This window comes from Tenrec ecaudatus, chromosome 2 (genome assembly GCF_050624435.1).
Source record: "Tenrec ecaudatus isolate mTenEca1 chromosome 2, mTenEca1.hap1, whole genome shotgun sequence".
Lineage (NCBI taxonomy): Eukaryota > Metazoa > Chordata > Mammalia > Afrosoricida > Tenrecidae > Tenrec > Tenrec ecaudatus.
Window position 1 is genome coordinate 210,787,192 of NC_134531.1, and position 20,369 is coordinate 210,807,560.

The 20,369-nt window shown below is 50.5% G+C and overlaps 1 protein-coding gene across 1 annotated transcript in view; it reads right to left on the reverse strand.

Moving 5' to 3' along the window:
• The window catches only part of PDE9A (phosphodiesterase 9A), a 135,090-nt gene that overhangs the window by 75,242 nt on the left and 39,479 nt on the right, over positions 1–20,369 (reverse strand). Inside the window, exons 2-4 of the mRNA XM_075542903.1 lie at positions 14,163–14,233; positions 9,707–9,784; positions 4,196–4,239 (exon numbers count right to left, since the gene is read on the reverse strand). Of these exons, the coding sequence (XP_075399018.1) occupies positions 4,196–4,239; positions 9,707–9,784; positions 14,163–14,233 (193 nt within the window). The remainder of the gene's footprint in view (positions 1–4,195; positions 4,240–9,706; positions 9,785–14,162; positions 14,234–20,369) is intronic.

Consider the following 20,369-nt stretch of genomic DNA (forward strand, 5'->3'; position numbering starts at 1 on the left):
TCTGGCTCCAGAAGTCTGGCTGCCATCAGCCTCTCTCCATGTGTCTTCTCCACAGGGATGTCTCGCAGGGAATGAGTATGTGTCCTGCCTCCAATGAGCTATGGATCTCCTTAGCGCCTCCAAATGAGTTCATCAAGCTGCGATCTGATTGACAAGCTAGACTCCACCCCTTCACTCAGAATCTTCAAATTGACACCAGATTATGTAACTACCACAGAGAACTACACAGAAACACTGCACCAAAAAGAACTGATGATATTCAAGCATTTCAAGAAGCAGCATATAAGCAGGAACCAATGGTATTGGGGAAGGAAGACATCCAAGCTGTACTGAAGGCATTAGGCAAAAAATAAGGCTCCAGAACTTTGTGAAATATGAATTGAAATGTCTCAACCAAACTGATAGATCTCTGTAAAGCACTCACTGGTCTATGCCCAAACCTTCAGAAGCCAGCTGAGTGGTCAACTGAATGGAAGGGATGAAAGGTACCCATTCCAAAGAAAGGTAAAACAAAACGTTGCAGAACCAAGCACCACATCATTCTCCCTTGGCTATTGGCTTTGACATGCTCACCTTCCAGGGAGTAGAGAAGCAGTTATCCATCACCACACGGACTCCATGAGGTCTGACATACTACTCTCCATGATATGTTTAGCCACCTGTACCCAAGGACTCCATAAGGGTAGCCGTTAAAGTAAAGCTAAGTAAACAGAGAGATGTACCAAGTTCAAGAATCAAAAGACTTACTATCACAGAAAGTAAGTTCTACATTTTTCACAGTCTATTTTTTCCCTCAATTTCAATCAAAACTATAATGATCGACAGGTTGAACCTAAAATATACTTAGAAATCAACATGAACCGGAGTAAGCAAAAGCAGTTTTTACAAAGAAGAAAGAAATCAAAACTCTCTGATTTTAAAACTTACACAAAAGCCACAGTAATGAAGACTATGGTGTTGGCCTAAGGACAGGAATGCATTTGAGGAGGCTTCAAAAGAGTTCTTGGAAAAATTCCTGTTGATGGAGCAGGATAGGGTGTCCATATGGGACTCACACAAACATCGTTAATTGACTTTTGACCAAGGCACCATTCAAGTATCATTTCACAAATACTGCAGGAACAGGTAGACTGCTGTGCAGAGATGGGCTAGAGCAAGCGACTTGCTTTTGAACAGTAGGGTCAGGAGGCGATCAAACACAGCGCTGCAATGGAGAAACCATGTGGAAGGCATGTGCTCCTGTCTTCTTTCCAAAAGTCCACACCCCAGCGTGATCCCAAGGAAAACATCAGGCAAATTCAGACCAGGGAAGATTCTAGACTTTCCAAACCGTCCGAGGTCGTGGCAAACAAGGAAAGACCGATAAATAGCCGCAGACGAGAGGACACAGGACTGACCTAACAACTAGTTTCACGTGGGCTTGTGGATTGGATCCTGAGACAGAAAAAGTCCACGGGGAGAAAAACTAGTGAAAGGCAAGCACAGTCAGAGAATGAATTAGAAGGAATCTTACAAACGTGTACTGTGACATCAGGCGTTTGATACTTTTTTATGGTAAAAGGAGGAGGCCCGGGGGCATATGTGTTACACCTTGGGCTACTAACCAGAGGTCAGCAGTTTGAAACCATGAGATGCTCCAAGGGAGAAAAGCAGGGCTTCTGCTGGAGCTGGATCCTACATCTGGTTCCTCAATTTCCTGTTGTGTCACCTGCTGATCCCAGGCACTGTTACCGGACTTCCTATTGTGGATTCATTGGCCAACCTTGAATTCATTTACCTCTGCATCTACCAGCCTGTGTCCCCCAGCTCCAGCTTTGTCATCCTTCTTCCTGGTCATCAGGTCCCACAGCTACAAGAGGCAGGAAAAGCCTGACTTGAGCCAGGCTGGACTTACTACTTTCTGTAACCATGGAAGCCATTTCTCAATGCAAATCTCTTTCTACGCACAAACACACGAAAGCGCCACTACTTTTGTTTCTCCAGAGAACCTTACACAACCACTGTAGACCCACTAGACTGATTGGGCGGGGGATTTGCATTTTCTTTTTTTTTTTTAACAATTTATTGGGGCTGATACAATTCTTTTCACAGTTCATACATATACATACATCAATTGTATAAAGCACATCTGTACAGTCTTTGCCCTAATCATTTTTTTCTCTTTTCTTCTTTTACATTTTATTAGGGACTCAAACAACTCTTACCACAATCCATACATATACATACATCAATTGTATAAAGCACATCCATACATTCCCTGCCCCAATCATTCTCAAGGCATTTGCTCTCCACTTAAGCCCCTTGCATCAGGTCCTCTTTTTTTTTTCTCCCCCTCCCTCCCCTTTCCCCCCTCCCTCATATGCCCTTGGTAATTTATACCTCGTTATTTTGTCATATCTTGCCCTATCCGGGGTCTCCCTTGGATTTGCATTTTCTTATGAAGTCAAACATAGCCATATGACTCGGCAAGAAAAATGTGATCCGGACACCTATCTGTCCTCAAACGCACATGTGATAGCTAGTGATTTTTTGTGCCAACATGGCTCCTGTAGGAATACGTGAGAGGAATTGGGCCTGTCAGTCAGATCGCAGCTTGATTGGAGGGTTATCAAGATAAATGGCCTCTGGGGTTGGCCTCCTTTTCTCTTTCTCTCTGGAGGCGGCCCACACACTCTCACTCGGCTTCACCTTCCTGCTTCACTGAATTTGTTTCTCTAGTCAACCTGGCCTAACACAATTGCCTTGTTCATAAAAGCCTAAAACAAGTCACCACTGCCAAGTCCATCAGCAGATGAGTGGGGTCCATGCACGGGATTCTGGTCAGTCAACAGATGCAACCCAGTGGATGCAACTCAAGAATTTTAGATTTAGTCCAATTTGAGTTCATATACAGTGTGATTCCTTTTATATGAAACTTTAGAAATGACCCATCTAATCTTTAGTGCCAGGTAGCAGATAGGCTACCGACTGAGTGCAGGTGTCAGAGGAGGGGTATTCACTGGGCAGAGAACCCAGAGAATGTTGACAGGTGTTGTAAACATTCTGCATTTTGGCTTTGGGGATCACTCCAAGGGTGCATAAAAATGTCAGAACTCACACATTTATGCCATTAAAAGCCAGAAAGAAAGTCCCACTGCCGGTCAAGTCTAATTCTCATTCACAGGGTGTGGTAGTTGCCCAATCTTGTTGTCAGTTTAAGACTAAAGCGTGAAGGGGTGGAGTTTAGCCTGTCAATCAGGTTGCAGCTTGATGACCTCATTTCGATGCGCAAAGGAGATAAACAGAATGCTGGGGACAGGACACATGCTCACTCTCTGCGAGCCATGCTTGCTGACTAGACACACAGAGCTATGCGAGAGCCTTGGAGCTGAAGGAGCCACGTGGAGATGCCTCTACTGCCACTGTATCCACAAGACTTTCCACCCACTAGCCTGTGATCTTCCTGCATTCAGCATCATTGCATGTGTTGCATGAATCTGAAGAGGAATTTATGGACTGGTATCTGACGTATGGGCTAGTATCAGACTTATGGACTTCATCTGGACTGGGCTGGGACATTTTCTCAATATTCAATTGCTCTTGTATATAAAACTCTTTCTTATACACATATGAGTGTCTATGAATTTCTCTAGTCTACTCAGACTAACACCCATGGGCCCTGCAGGGTGGAATAGAACTGCCTCACGGGCTTTCCAAGGCTGTCAATCTCTATGGAAGCAGACTGCCACATCCTTCTCCTGTGGAGCGGCTGGCAGGTTCGAACTCCCCACCTTTCCCTAAGCAGCTGCGTGCTTCACCAGTGTGCCATCAAGGTCCCTCTGCACCCTTAAGTGGGGCAGTTTTATCATGCACCAATCACACTTCATAAAAAGTCATGAAAAAGTCCAAGAGGAAATGAGGTTAGAAGAACACACCTCTGATAGGCAGGACCCTCTGTGGGCCAGGCGTTGTGGCTCACAGTCTAAATGGGGCAGGGCTCATGGAGATGAGAGTGGAAAGTGACCCGGGGATGGCCATGGCCTTGGGAATGGGGTGTGGAAAGGAGAGGAGAAGCTTCCTGAGGATTTGGGGATTGTCTCTGCAGTCTGCAGTTGGGTAGAGTTTGAGATTCAAATGTGTAGTTAATTTCTATTCAACCTCAGAAGCAGCCTCGTGGCTGTTCCTTATAACCTTGAAAATGATGGCGAGGTCTTACCAGAATGTTGCTTGAGGGCCACAGGTCTCACTTTGTAGGGAGTTCTGCAAAAGAGAAGACAGTTCACCGTCAGATGCTGTCAAGGACGCTGGCTGCTGTCTGGTGGGAGAGATAAGCTCTGGGGATGAATTAAAATTCAATGGATTAAGGTTCTTTTTTTTTTCTTTTAAATTAGTTCTGTTGGATGTTCTGAGTTTCCTCACTCAGAATCCTACATCATCTAAATAAACATTTAAATGATGCAATGCAGTGAATGACTTAACAGGACCCCTTGGGCTATGGTGACTACCACACAATAATTGGGTTGGACTATGCAAATAAGGTGTTTGTGGCCCACCTTGGGAACTAGACAGCTTCCTCTTCATGCAAATAAGGTACATGGAACCCTTGTAGGGGTGGGAGCAGGCAAATGAGGTGCATGGTACCCGAATGGACGGATTGGTCAGTTTTGCCATCCCACCAGGTTTAAGGGGGGAACTGGAGAAAAAAGGGAGGAGCCATATCACGAGCGGCTATAGCTATGTGAGAAGTCAGAAGCCGGGAGATCAGTGTGCGATGCTGTGGTGGTGTTTGCTGGTTTAGGGGGCGAAGGCTTATAGCATTTGCCTGTAGGGCCCAGAGGTGACAAGGCAGGATAAAAGCCCCACAGGGTTTGGTGGCAGGGGGCGGGAAGAAGCTGTCTTCATCCAATACCTGTACCCCGAGTTGTTCCGGTTACTTCAACATTGAAGGTGATCCTGGGGTTTTACCCTGTGACTCCCCTAATAAACCGCTTAACAGTAAGCGTAGTTTGTGATTCTGTTAGACAGGAGTGCAAACTGCGAAGCCCAGAGACACGAGGACAGTTACTGAGGGTAGGGGTGGTGGTGCAGGTGTTAGAGATGATGGAGTGATAGAAAGGTTTGGAAAAGTTGGGACACCTGGGACACCTTTGACCACCTCAAAGGAACCAGCTTCGGGCTGATCCTTATTAAAAACAATCATTTATTCAGTTGGTATCAGACGATGGGATTTTTTTAATGGTCAAGGCTCACTGGAATATGCGTTTTGGTTACAAGGTGATAAAGGAGAGAATGGGAAATCTGCTTTCTGATTGAGATTAGCAAAAAACTAAACAAAAGAAAACACCCATGAATCGAAGTGGGTGTTGTGTTACTATCAGTGACCCACAGCAAGAGTGATCCAGGGGAAGGTCTGGTGGATCTAAGTCCTGTGGAATTGGCTACCTGGGTGCATGGGAAGATCCGCAATGATGACGAACAGGCAAGGCAGGTGATTCCTGGTTGCTGAAATTAGAAAGAGCTGCAGTGGCAGGCAGAAGCGTGGAGGGGCAGCCTGCAGTCCCGAGCCAAAATCAGACTCGGCGTCCTCCGAGAGAAGAGCGCCACGCTCGGTGGGGGCTGGTCGGTAAACTACGTCATATCCGAACAACAGGAAGTACTCTTACAACCACTGACCACCGAAAAGGTAGTCCAGGGGCAAACGGGCAAAATCAAGGAACAACGGAATGGTTTCCAGTTGTAGATGCCAACGCAGGTGCTGCGGCTCCCCGAGGGACTGTGTTGCTGAACTGGATTGTGGGTGTGACTAGTGGAGGGGCCAGTTAGCTGCCAGGAGCGTGGTGGGGTAGAAGAGTGTGCTAGGAGTCGGGCAAGACCCACAACCCATTGAATCACAAAGGAAGATAGACGCTCTAGGCACACGGCGAGAAAACCAGGAGAGAATGGCCGCCCTGGCGGACAGGGAAACGGCCCTTGTCCCATCTGAAGACCTTACAGGACACGGATGTGCCGCGTGGTGAGCCAGGCTGGAAAGACTTGATGGTGGCCAGGCTGGCCCTCCCACAGACCACGGTAGAGCTGCAGATCAAGGGAGCCCCTTCGACAGGGGCCCTTAGAACACCCCTCCCTTTCTTTTCCTTTTCTCCGTCCTCTGGGGTTCTTCGTCCGGGCTGGGGGTGGGGGTGGGGGTGGGGTGGTGACCGTGAGCTGAGGAGGGGCGCCGGGAGAGGGGCAGGGGGGGATGGGGACGGAGAAGAAGAGGGTGTCATCGCAACGATGCCCTTGAAGAGGCCCCGAGGATGAGTGCCTTGTGAGTCTGACTAAAGGGCAGGCTTCTCTCACATAATGACCCAGAGTTCTTGTCAGTCGAAACAGAGTCTCCCTCCGAAGACCATCTCAACCTCTTCAAGCAGAAGGAGGGTCAGCAGGGAGCGGGCTCTGGTGAGCTGAGGGATCCACAGAGCCACGTTGGCCACGGCAGCTCCTTGAGACGGCCTCGGATGCTCCCAGCAGGTGCAGGGATTCCAGCTCCGGCTCCTAGAGGCCTCGTTCAATTTCCTGGCCACTCAAGCTTGGTCTTGGCCCCCTGTCTTTAATCCTCTTGATTCTGAATAGCAGAGCCAGGATATTGGTTCCATGATTGAATGAGTTCTGGGCTCGGTCTAAACTGGGTTACAGCTTCATCATGTTCTTCAGCAACAAAATGAATATAAACAATCCCTCTTTGAAAGAGGTAACTTGCCTCAAGCTTGTATCGTATTTGTGTGTGGGTTTGTTTTTTTTTTTCTTTCTCCCTATCATCTTAATTGCCTGGGCTGGAAGACCTCTTTGTAAACAGGTTTTGTAGGAGGAAGCCTGGGGCCGGGCGGGATGGGGGAGGGGGGGGCTTTAGCCTAAGGCGAGGGAGGACTGACAAGGTCTTTTTCAGCAAGCAGAGAGTGGCATGTTTCATGGCTTGACTGAAAAGTCATACACAGCAGGAACGTTTGTATGTCATGAATGTGCTCTACCGCAATGGCCCCTCCCTTCCTCCCCCCCTTCCCCACCCCCCGGCCATATTGCCCTGTTTGGCGGTTTTTTTCCTGCCACATCATGTAAACACATCTGTTTTTGTCCTTTGTAAAGGGTCTCGGGACAGTAGGGACAGAAATGGAAAGGGTAGAGTTTTTATGAAGAATTGTGTTTGCTGGCGAGAGACCATGTTTAAAAAGGAGGACTTCTACCAGACACTCTAAAGTCTCTCCGAGGGGGAAAACTGTAGCCACTGATGGGCCGAATTTAGGATCTATCTATTTATATTGGTTAATCCTTAGAAATCAAGGGGTATGCAGTGTTAAGGATTGAATTCTGTCTCCCCAAAGAAATGAGGAAGTCCTCATGCTGGTGCCTGGGAATGTGACCCTCTATGGAAATAGGGCTCCTCTTCGGCTAAGTAGATGAGCTCATACCAGAGCAGGGTGAGTCCTAAACCTAATCCCTCCTGCTCGCACTGCCACCCGTCATGGTTGACTCACAGTGTCCCCGTGTGGGTACAGAGACTGTAACTGTTTACGGGAGTAGAAAGCCCAGTCTTTCTCCTGAGGGGCTGCTTGCAGTCCAACTCTACCACCAGGGCTCCTTCAATCCCTTCTGAGCGGTGTCTTGTAAAGGGGGACAGGCAGAAACATAAAGGAGCAGGGAGACCCATGTGAAGGCTACCTCTTCAAGCTGCCAAGGAACCCCAAGGATGGCTGGTGACCACGCGGATCATAGCCCAGCTCAGAACCACTGTACCACTGGGACTCCTACAGGGACTAGACAGGACTCTTCAAGAGCTAATGTGGCCCACCAAGAGAATGGGACAGCTTGCCAACAACACGAGTGAGGCACACAACACCATGCACGCCTGTATGGAGCTCTGAGGAGGAGATGGGTCCGTTTTGCCACCGCAGGAAAAGCTGAGTCAATGGCGAGGCGATCCCAGAGGAGAGTGCAATACAGAGAGACATCTCTCGATCAGAGAACAGCCAAGGCGGCAGAACCAGGAGACTGGCAGGCTGGGCTTCCTGACGTAAGGAGTGAGAGAGCTGAGTGCCTGCAGGCTGAGGCTGCCTGACAAGGTGGAAGGCTTCTGGCCGCTGACTGGTGGAGTTAAAGAGCGCTGTAACCTTGATTGAGCAGGGCAGAGGCCAGGTGGCCCACGAGGCCTGAGGAATCAAGGGCTCCAGGAACTGAGGACCAGAGAGAGCGGGCTGTGTGGGAGACATGGCTGAGAAGACACTTTCGTGAGCAAAGAATTGTATCCTGAGTCATTTCTGATTCTGAATTGTAATTTGTTACTTCCCTCAGGTGCCGTGATTGTGAGAATTGGACACCAGCTCTCTGGGGCCATTGCGATGCATAATCAAACCCAGCAGGAGAGCAGCGAGCCAGGCAGGACCGCTGAGCTCAGACTAGTGAGACCATGGGATACTGGAGGGCTGCCTGACTCCTCCTTCACAGGAACCGGCCTGGGGCTGATGTCACGGTGACACTCCCTCCGTACCCTGGGGAAGCCAGAGGGGGTTAGATGCCCACCTCGCACCATTCTCATGGGGAGATGAGGGGGGTTTGTGGGTGCATCTGGGAGAGGGGCACTGAGTGAGAGCAGCCAGCAACACAAGGTTGTACAGGACAGCACAGGCTGCTGGTCATGGATCATCAGGGCCATTGTGGCTAAGACTTTCCAGAACCTTGTACCTCGCACAGAGCGGGACATTTGATCAGGTCTCCGCCTGCTCTCGTAGAGTGAAGAGGACTTGTGTCCTTGACTGGGCTGGGAGCGGCTGGGAAATGTTGGGGCTTAGGAACAGGCTGGCATCCCTTCCCTAGCACCCTGCTGGACCACTGAGAGTGGGGTGCCAGGGAAGCAGGAGGAGCAGGTGCCCCCTTACCCTCCACAGGTGTGCACAGAGCATGGGTGAGGGGTCTCTCGGGTGTATGAATAGGGGTCCCATGCCACTTCTGTGTGCGGAGCCCAAATATTTAAAGGCTGATGTTGAGCAGCCGTGGAAGCGTGAGGGTCTATCTGCCCAGCATAGCTTCTCAGAGGGAGCCAGCAGGATCTCTGGTACCCAGCCTTCCTGAGAACACACGTAAACTTGGCCTCATCTAAGCAAAATCAGGCAGTGGATGGCTTCTGGGCCACTTGGCAAAGGGCGGTCATAGGTCCGAAGGCCCTCTGCTCAGTGTCCTTCCTTTGTCCACACACAGCTGGCTTGTATGTTCCCAGATGCGTTCGCTGCTCACACGGCTCTGCTCCTGGCTCCCTGGCTCTTCTGTGTGAGTACTCAGGGGAAGGGGTAAGCGTATGATGCCCCCTCCAGGGCTCTGCGGAGGGCTTCTCCCACAGCCTTTGTTGGGCAGGCAGTGTGGGATTCCCGTGCCTTGGTTTCCCTACCTGCCTATCAGTACTAACTGTATCACGGCCCAGGGCCATGGTTAGAAACGGGCAGTGCTGGCAGTTGTCATTATTGTTATGGGAAGTGACCCCTCCGAGGCGAAGGAACATGAGCCCGATCAAGCCTCCTTCGTCCTCCCTCTCACGCCTGCCCCGGCCGAGTTCCCTGGACGTGCAGACTCCCCTGCAGCAGCAGATTCAAAAGGAAGATGACGATCGCAGAGCACCCTCCTGTACCCCTTAGCGACACAGACCCCCATCCCACCCGCCACGAGGAGAGCCCGCGGTGGGAGCTGGCAGAAAGCCACTCACCGTTCTGAGTTGGCGGGCATAGTGGGGTCGATGGAGACCATGGTGTCGTCCGTGGTCAGGAGAGAGATGGTCGTGTTCCTGAAAGACAACCGTGACAGTGAGCGCTGTCACCCACCATGCTCTCTGCTCTGGGCTGCACACGCGGGCGGGCTGGAGGAAGACCCGCTCCCTACTCCCTGTGGTCAGGGGAAAGATGGGCAGCACCAGAATCCACAGTGGACATTGTCGTAGCCGCCCGCCCTGGAGGGATTGCAGCTCACGGCGCCCACACATGTGCTGCCCACACCTGTTCATGGGACTTTCCAGGCTGTCATTATTGGAAGTGCGTTGCCAGGCCTGTCTTAGAGCACACCAGCGGGTGGGTTAGAGACCCACTAACCGTGGGCTCATTGTCCAGGCTTACCCGTGAGCACCACCCGAGGCTCCCGTGGCTCACACGAGGACTGGCTGTGGGTGTTACAGGGGCCTATGGCCTTGGGCAAATGCTTAAGGTCATGCGCCTAGTGTTCTGGTATCACTGGGCTGGGGGGGGGCAGTCCTCAGAGAGAACAATAATAGGGGTACCAGGGACTATGGAGCCCAGATGGGCTGGGCGGCTGGGGTGAACACCAGAGAAGACAGTCTTGACCAACACATTGAGACTCCATTTGTAGACACATTATGTGGGGTGTGTCATTCTAAGGGTATTGTAGAGTTTAAATAGCTTAACCTGGGAACTGGAAGACTTCTGTGTAAGTCCGGGTTGACTAGAGAAACAAATCCAGAAAGACTCTAAAAGAGAACTTTAGATCAAAGAACAATTGCACATTAAGAAAACATCCCAGCCCAGGCCAGATCGATTCATAAATCGGATATTAGCCCATATGTCCAATACCAGTCTATAATTTCCTCTTCAGACTCATGCAGCCATGCAGTGAGGCTGAATGCAGGAAGATCACAGGCCAGTTGGTGGAAAGCCTTGTGGATCCAGTGGCAGTGGAAGCATCTCAGCTCTGTCAGGGGTCTCCACATGGCTCCTCCAGCTCTAAGACTCTGCCTTCCATTAGCATAGCTCCATGTGGCTCGTCAGCAGAAGGAGGAAGCAGACAGAGAGTGTCGGGCCTCCAATGAGCTATTTATCTCTGTCACGCCTCCAAATGACATCATCAAGCTGTGACCTGAATGACAGACTAAACTCCACCCCTTTGCAAGTTGACAGGAGATTATGTAGCTACCACAATGTCTAGCTCACAGAGTTGGTGAATAACAACAACAAACCCTGCTAACACAAAAATCACCACTGACATCAGCAGGAATCCGAGGCCTGCCTTTCGGTCCCACCTCCTCTGAGGGTTTTACATTAAGAAAACCTCCCAGCCTAGTCAAGCCCAGCTCACTCCCACAAGACGGTTTTAAATGGATGAGATGAGTCTTCCTTCTCTAACCTCTCACCTTCCAGGGCTTCTTAGGCGCTGTGCTGACCTGTATTGGGTAAGTTTTCTCTAATCCTCAGAGTCTTAAAAATAAAACAAAACAAAACAAAAAAAACAACCCTGTGCACTAGGAGGCACCATCTAGGTGCAAGAGACGCATGTATAGTACGATCTTAGACAACCTGTAAAGATAGCATGTGACATATGGGTCAGCCCACAAGTCCGGCCACAACATCAGAGAAACCTTCATCAGCCAAAAACATCAGAATGTGAAGCTATTGTTTCTTGGCCTCTCCTCCCTCTCGCTCATGACACTTCAGAAGGCAGTGTTTCTGTCTCCCTGTGGACTCCCGCTCTCTTTGAGTTTGCACCACATCCAAATGGCCCTTTTAGCAACCCTGAGGTACTAGAATCGCATCCCTTGTCCATGTTCATTGAGTTTGGGGAGCACAGGAAGCATGAAGGGGCAAGACTGGGACTGCAGGTTGGACGGGGAAAGGTTTCCCAACAAAACTCTCGTAGGGCAGTGTGGTAGTTACATAATTTCATGTCCACTTGAGAAATAAGTGTAGGGGTGGAGTCTAGCCTGTCAATCAGGTCACTGTCTCATGATGCCTCTTGTGGGTGTGGCCTTCTCATGAGGATTCTGGGAACGTCCTCTCTTTCTCCCTGGAGGTGGGACACACTCTCTCTGTGCTTCCCCTGCCTGTTGAGAAGCCACACTCAGAGAGCTAAAGCAGCCACTTGGAGACCCTCACCAGTGCTGAGATGCTTCTACCACCATTGGTCCCCAAGACTTTGCACCCACCAGCCTGTGATCTTCCTATAGTTTGCATCGTTTCATATGGCTGCGTGAGTCTGAAGAGGGATTTATGGACTATTATTGGACTTACATCAGACTTGATCTGGACTGGGGCGTTGTCTTAAAATACAATTACTCTTTGATATACAGCTCTTCTTTATGCATATATGAGAGTCTCTGAATTCGTTTCTCTAGTCAACCCGGACTAACACAGGCAACCCTTGCTGCCTTCCGAGAGTGGAATTCCTTGGTGCAATCTTCCTGGCCTCTTCCTCACGAAGGCAATTCCCAGTGTTCTCAAGCGTCCTTCACAGTCAGGCCCCATGATCATCGTGTGCACTTTGAGAAAAATCTTATCAAGGTTGCCCCAAAGACCAGTCGCAAGACCCTTCTGAGCTGACGGACTCTGTGCCTTGAATCGAACTGGCCCTGCAGACTCCCGTAGAAACCAGTTTGAACTGGACCTTTTTCTTTTTTTTTTTTTAAAGACCATTTTATGGGGGGCTCCTATAGCTCTTATAACAATCTATCCATCCATTGTGTCAAGCGTATTTGTACAATTGTTGCCATCATCATTTTCTAAACATTGACTTTCTATTTGAGCCCTTTGGTTTCAGCTCCTCTTTTTATCCCTCCCTCCCCTCCCGCCCTCGTGACCCCTTGATAAATTATAAATTATTATTATTTTCCTATCTTACACTGACTGCTGTGTCCCTCCCCCCACGGTTTCTGGTGTTCGCTGGTGGTGGTTCTGTGTTGACCACAGGCACCCTCAGGAGACTAAGACAAGTGTATTATTGGGAGGACTTGCCTGCAACCATCCACTGAGAACAGAGACATATTTCAGCACATTGTGGATGGAATAAACCCAGGCCCCTGTGATCTGAAATGCTAGCAGCAACATCTTGGACTTCCCCTTAGGTATTACATTCTTCAAAGATAACATGCAATAGGTCGTTGTTGCTGTCGGCAGCTGGCAAACCAGCCTCCCTCTCCTGGTGACCCAAGTGGTGCAGAGTAGAGTTGCTACAGGGGGTTTCTCAGCTGGAATATTGACCAAGACAGGTCCCTGGGCTTTTCTTCCATGGCCCCACTGATAGGTTATATCGTATATCATACATTGCATTACATAAATATATGCATATGGCTTATTCATAGGTCTTAGCATGTTGCTGTTGTGAGTTGCCACCATGCACAACAGTAGGAGACACTGCCTGGCCCTGCACTAGGCGCCCCATTGCTCCTGTGCCTGAGCCCCCTGAGGGCCTTCCTCTATGTCGCCACTGCACTACTTTACCAAACGTGATGCCTTTCTCCAGGGACTGGGCTCGCTCTCTCTCTGGGCACTATGTCCAAAGTAGCTCAGAAGTCTTGCCATCCTTGCCTCTAAGGAGCACTCTGGCTTTATTTCTTCCAACATAGATCGGTTTAGCGCAGTGCCTAGTAAACACTGTCAGCGATACCCCGAGGTGTAGGATATTGTTGCTGCTTCCAACTCTGCTAGGTTTGCGGGAGCAACACGGTTTCACCCCTTAAGTCTCTCTCTCCTGACCTGCTCGCTTGGCTGCCCCTACCTCTCACCTTCTTTGATGGGAATCCTACCCTCAAGGTGAAAGACAACGGGTACCCTTTATCCTCGGAAAGCTGGGGTGTTACGAACGAGAAAGCCACTTGCTCCAACAAGCTACGGAGGGCGGGAAAGGGGAGTCTTGCAGAATTCTGATGGCTCCTTGGGGTGGACATCGGGCCTGTCTGCTCCTCTCTACGCGATGCTCATTCTTGCCAGGTGCTGATCTGTGTAGAACGACCTGGGCAAGAAAGGCATCTCCTAGATGCTTTGGGGCCAGAGGACCAAACAAAACACAACCACCTTCTTTGTGCCTCTCACGAAAAAGGTACAAATCAGGGAGGGATCATTTAAAGGAGGGAGAGCGAGAGGCAGGGTGGGCGGAAAGAGGCGATGTGGAAGGAAGCAGACCATAGCTCTTACTTCCTTCTGCCCAGCGGGCTTCCCTGGGTGGACATGCGATGGCTGCTGATGTGCAGGGACAGAGAGTGCAGCCTGGCTCCCAGAAGGCAGCCCAGTTTCATTTGAAACACGCCAACCCAACTCGCCTTCCCACCCTTCTTATCCCCCGTGTATGGCAACCGGCCCTTTTCAAGTGTCTTCCTTCTGTAGGAATGGAAAAGGGCCGGAGCCAAGAGGGCGGCTCTCTGAACCGGGGACGCCCTGGGCACTCACCGCGGCAGGCCGGTGGCGATGCAAAACAGGTCCATGATGTCGCTGGAGTTGCAGTACTTGCTGAAGACCACCTGCAAAACACAACAGCAGTACCACTTAGTTTCCATGGCGATGCCGACCTGCCTGCATTTTCTCCCTGGTTCCCACCTCGAGGTCTATTTTAAAAAGAAAGAATCATCACCGCGGGCACCGGGACATTCCGTGTGCATGTTTTCATTAAGTCCATTGCTACAGGTTCGGAGAACTTCATTCTTTGGCTTCAATACAAAGAGCCCTGAATACAAGGTGGCTGCCCGTGCCCCTACACCTGTACATTACATTGCCGCTAGGAGAAGAGTCCTGTATCGTATGGGAGCATCTGATCAACGACCAGGGCTGAATGATATCACAGGAGTCTCCAGTGAGCTCACCGGCAAGATTATTGTTTTAAAAAAAATGAAGTCAAAGTAAACATTTTATATTTCTTTCAGCACTGTCATTAGGTTTACAGACAAAGGATGCAGGAAATGCGGAGTGCCCATATACGCCCTACCCGTGCATTGTTCCCTCTATTAGTAACCGCTCGCATGTCCACGGTGCATTTACAACGTTCTACGGACCCATGTCAACTGCTCATTAGTAACTGACGCCTGTTGTTAGGTTAGGATCCATTCCTCATGCGGCAGAGCGTCATGGGATCTGACCCATGCAGCATGCTGTGTGTTCACAGTGCCACCACAGCATCGGGCAGCATTGTTCCAGTGCCCTAAACATGCCCCGGCCCCCGCAGACTAGTTCCTTCCCTCGTTCGAGAACTCCACAGCCCCTGGTCTCTGCTGGGCATTTCACCATGGTCTCTGCAGTTTTGCCTTTTCTAGGATGCTGTATACGTGGACCGTCTGGCTTTGGGGGCACTAGGCATTTGCACCTAAGTGCTGTCCAGTCAACCCCAGGGAAGCGAATCATCAGGCCTTTCTTCTGAGCTGCCCTGTGATGGAGCCAAGCCTTCACCTTTTCTGCTACCAGCTGAGTGCTTAACGGTTTGCCCAGAGGTGGGCGACCTTGGAGTTAAAGCCCCTCCGTCCTATCTCCAGGCCCTAGGCTTCTCTTTCTCTATAGATAGCACCCCATGGACAGGCAGCACCTCAAAAGGCAGGTAGAATCCTGGGAATGTGTGTCTGAGGCCTGCCAGGAGGGCAGGGGCCTTGCCCAGGGTCACACAGCACACGGGCTGGCCTGGCCCGTGGCAGGTCATGATCATGGTGCCGGGCTATTACTTCCGTGACCTGGGCCAGTCACTCAACCTCTTTGTGCCTCTAGTTTACCTTCTATATAATGGGCACCATCGTCTCCCTCCAGCCTGCTTTGTGCTACCTGATGCTGGCCGGAAGGCTGTGCAGTCAGCCACCCACCCGAGCTTGTGGCTTCAGCAAAGAGCCTGCCCAGAGTCCCCAAGTGATAGACTGCACTAAGCATGTCACACTACTGACCTTCCAAAGAGCAGGCTGCGTATGGCCTCCCTGAGATGGCTTCCCAACACCCCCATGCACTGCCGGGACCCCCAGGCTACTTTAGAGTTGGGAAAGCAACAGCTGTATGACACTGTGACCCCAGAGCCGGGGACAAGAGCTAAATACACTGAATGGACTGGCCGGAGCCTTGGCTGGGCTGCTTCAAATAGCACTGACATTTTAATGCTGGGCTTTCTGAATATACTGCTGTCAGTGCCCTGGGGTCAATTCTAACGGACGGTGATGTTATGTATCATGGAACACAGTGCCGCCTGTCCCTGGGTTAGCCTCACCTTCGCCAGCATAGCCAAGTGGCTGCTTGCCAACCCATCTCAGCGACGGCCTCCCAAGTCCTTGTTCTGAATATACGCACCCCCTTCTCCCCCACAGCAAGCTATCTGTTACACTTAACAATCTAGTAGGTGCTCTTGTACGTGGAGATAAAACATTGTTAAATAACAATGTCAGATTATTTATGTTTTTTATTGCCTGCCTGCCTCCCCTCCAAATTCAGAGCCTTTTATTCAGCCTTGGCTGGTCATGGAAACGTAGTTCTTTGCAAAGTTTCCATAAAAACTGCCCTCCTTATTGCAAGGATGTAAATGGAAAAAACCCACTCAGTCGCCAAGACTTTGACTGGGAAGCCTTATTTGAGAAAGATGCTCTTTGTGAGGTGGGACCTGACTCTTCTCAGAAGCCGAGGTTGACTTTATGGACCGGTGAACAAAATATTCCTGGGAGAAAACCAGCCTGGAGCCTGACTCCCAGGGTTCCCGGCTAATGGTCAATTTTATGTATCGACTTGATTAGGCTTTGGTTCTCAGTGACGTGGCCAAGCTAGAGTCTCCTTGTGATGAAGTAGTTACAGGTGATTGAGCCAGTTGGCCTACTATGGAGCAGAATACTTTCCCTAATGTAATCGAATCGGATCCCATGTAATCGCTTTCCCTAATGTAAGACAATACAACACAGTGCAACACAATGAAATGTTATCAATCAACCCGTCAATTGGAGTAGGGAGGACCTTAGTTCTGCAGCTAAAAGAAAGCAAGGACAGATACAGACAGCCACACACCCACAGGAGAGGACCACTGCCAGGTGAGGATCACAGAGAACAGCTGGGGTTACCGACAAGGAAGAAATCAATAGAACTGAGAGCCTATTGTGTGGACTTGCAACTGCTACAATGGTGACAAAATCCATTTCCAGTCTCTAAATAAAGGCTCTGTGGCACATAGCTGTTATGCGTTGGGTTGTGACCCACAAGGTCCAAGGTCAGAAACTACCAGCTGCTCGCTGGAAGCAAGATTGGGCTTTCTAATCCGCAAAGAGCTCCAGTCTCGGAAACTCCCAGGGACAGTTCGGTCCCTTCCTACAGGGTCACTTTGAGTCGGCATCGACGCGATGGCAGGAGTTTATTCTCTAAAGGCCATTTGTAGTATTTCCAAGACACGATGAAGACACCAACCTTACCGGGAAGCGAGAAGGTTTACTCCCCACAGGCCAGGAACCTCAAGGTTATTGTGGAACAAGAGAAGAGGGGAACTGACCCAATCTACGTGCTTCTGTGAGATCTGTGGAGAGTGTCTTGTACATGGCTCCCGAGCCTGGGAAGAACCAATAAGAGAGGTTTGAAGAGTCCGCTCAGAGGGTCCCTATGGAGCTTCCAGCAATGAGACCCCGAGTTGTATTTGTTCTCAGTAGTTGCTGTCTGGTCGATTCAAGCCCAAATTGTGAGACTGAATTGCTTGGGGATCAAGAATAAGATGACCCTCAGCCAACCTCCTCAGGAGGGCACATGCTGACATTGAGTTGGCCCCTGACTCATAGTGACCCATGGACAACACAACCAGCCACACTGCCCAGTCTTGCATCCGCCCCCGCGCCCGCGCCCGCCCCCCCCCAGCCCACCCCACCCCCCGCAATTGGGTCCAGAAGGAGTCATTGTGATTTTTGGAAGCATGTTACCAGGCCTTTCCTCTTTTAAAATCATCTAGGAGCTCCATGGAAACCTGCTCAGCAGACAGCAGCACACAAGCCTCTGGTGGCAGTTACATAATCTCCTGTCAACTTGAGTGAAGGGGTGGAGTCTAGCCTGCCAATCAAGTCATAGCCAGTGAGGCCTCTGGGTGGGCATAGCCTTCTCCTGAAGATTCTGGGAACTCCTGTCATCCTCCCTGGTGGCAGGACACACACCCCTCTCTCTCTGCCTTCTCTTTCCTGCCATTAAGACACCCAGAGAGCTGGAGGAGACATGTGGGGATGCCTGCCAGCACTGAGATGCTTCCACCACCACTGGAGCCACAAGACCTTCTACCCACTGGCCTGTGATCTTCCTGCATTCAGCATCATTTCATGTGCTATGTGAGTCTAAAGAGCAATTTATGGACTAGTATCAGACATATGGGTTAATGTCAGACTTAGGGTCTTGAGCTGAATTGGGCTGGGATGTTTCCTCAATATACAATTACTCTAGATATAAAGCTCTTCTTTGTATACATATGAGTGTCTATGAATTTGTTTCTTTCATCAACCCAGACTAACACACCTTCAATGACAGAAAGTGGGGGGGGGGGGCGCGTCTGGGAGATGGCTGTGCATAAGGTGCATTGGCCGAGAATTGAACCTAGGTCTCCCACATGGAAGGTGGGAATTCTACCACTGAGCCACCACGGCCCCCAGATCACGGGCCACAAGTGGAGATCCTCTGTGCTGCCTGGGAAGAGAGAGCTCACAAAGAAAGAGCCCGGGTAAAAGGCAACGAAAGAGAATTGAGATTTTATAGACTGCTCTCTGGAGTCCGGTCGGGGATGGAGTTCCTCTGTAAGCCTGGCAGATCCCCCCAACCTCTGCGGTTTGATTGGTAGTGCAATGATATTAAAACAAGAGCAGAAAATGAAATGAGCGCTCAAGAGGGCCTCTCGTCACCAGCTATTGATCCATTTGGCGGAGGCCTGTGAATGTCACTGGGTATTTTCGCGTCTGGGAATTCTTACGCGTCTGCATAAAGAATGACTAATTGCCCAGTGCTCATCACAAGCCAAGCTTAGGAAAGTCAGAGGGATTTACATAAGGAAATTGTGTGAGTGGGCTTTTGTCCCTCTTCACCCCCCATCAGCCCAAATGTGTGAAAGCCCTAACCTTAGGCACCCTGAGCTTGATGTCACTTGGAAATGAAGTCTTTGAAGCTGTGGCTGGTTAATATGAGGTCATAGTGGACTAGGACCAGTCCTACTATCTCTCGTCTCTCCTCAAGAGGGACAGAAGGCTCAGGTACAGACACAGAAGGAAGATGACCATGCAGAGTCCAAGGCCGAGATAAAGTGATGGACCGAAAAGCCCGGGATCAGTGGGAGTCACCGGAAGCTGGGAGGGAGAGCAGTGGCCAGCTGGCACTCAGATTTTGGACTCCTGGTCTCCAGACCGTGCAAGACTACATGAGCGCTGCTTGAAAGCCCCTGCCCTCAGTGGGATGGGTTGACACAGCGGCTGAGCGTGGCCCAGGTTTAGGCACGGCGTGCTGATGCTGCAGGACCGGCAGTGTTTGGTTCTGTGGCGCACAGGGTCGCTATGAGTCGGGACCGACTGCATGGTACCTCACAACAACAACAACAACAAACAACCCTGGGGTAGTTTGTCATAAAAACTCAAATGTATTGCCACTGCCCCGAGTCAATCCCGAGGTAGACTGAGCCTTCCAAGCCAGAGTCGAGCTGCCGCTGTGGGTTTCCAAGAATGTAAGTCTCTGTGGGAGCAGAGAGCCTCGTCTTTCTCCTGCAGAGCGGATGGTGGTTTCAAGCTGCTGACCTTGTGGTTAACAGCCCAACAGCTAACCAACCCGGGAGTGTCTTGGTTATCTAGTGCTGCTGAAACAGAAATACCACAGTGGGCGGCTTGGGCAAACAGAGTTTTAGTTTCTCTCAGTCTGGGAGGCGAATGCTGGAATGCAGAGCCCTTCTGCTGGGAAAGGTTTTCGCTCTTTCTTCTGGGCTGTGCAGGGCCTGGTCTCTTCAGCTTCTGTCTCCCGGATCTTTGGGGAGCTTAGTATCTGACTCCCCCAGCTCCCCTGCTTACTCTGCTCCCTTCGAGTTTCAAGAGATGGACGCCAAACACACTGTGCCCGAATCCTCCCTCCTGATCTGAATGAAGACAACTTCATTCTGGCCTCGAGGTTGGAATTGACAACAAACATCTGATGGGGAGGGGCCCACAGGAGGCCACTGAACCCTCACACCAAGGCACGGAGACGGAAGGAGCTCCCCCGAGGTCCAACCAGGGAGGGGTGGATCCGGAGTGCACCGAGTCCCTGGGTTGGAGAGCGCCCACCTGAGCACCCACATGAGGGGCGTCAAAGAATTCATGAGCAAGATAGAATGAAAAGATGCTGGAATTCTTCCAGGAACATTTTGAAGTTCCCTTGTATCCCGACTGCAAGGATTCTACGTGTGCTACTGTCTAGTTAAAGTCCACTGTGAGTCACAGGTTGGGCGGATGTGCTTACACGCTGGCTGCTAACTGCACGGTCAGCAGTTTGAACCCACCAGCTACCCCTTGGGAGAAAGATGGGCTGTTTACTCCCATGAAGAGTTACAGCCTTGGGACTCAAGGGGGGCAGTTCTACCCTGTCCTGTAGGGTCGCTATGAGTCAGCATTGACTCGATGGCAGGGAGTGTGGTTTGGTTTGGGGGAGTCAGATAGGACTCAGTGGCGGGGAGTG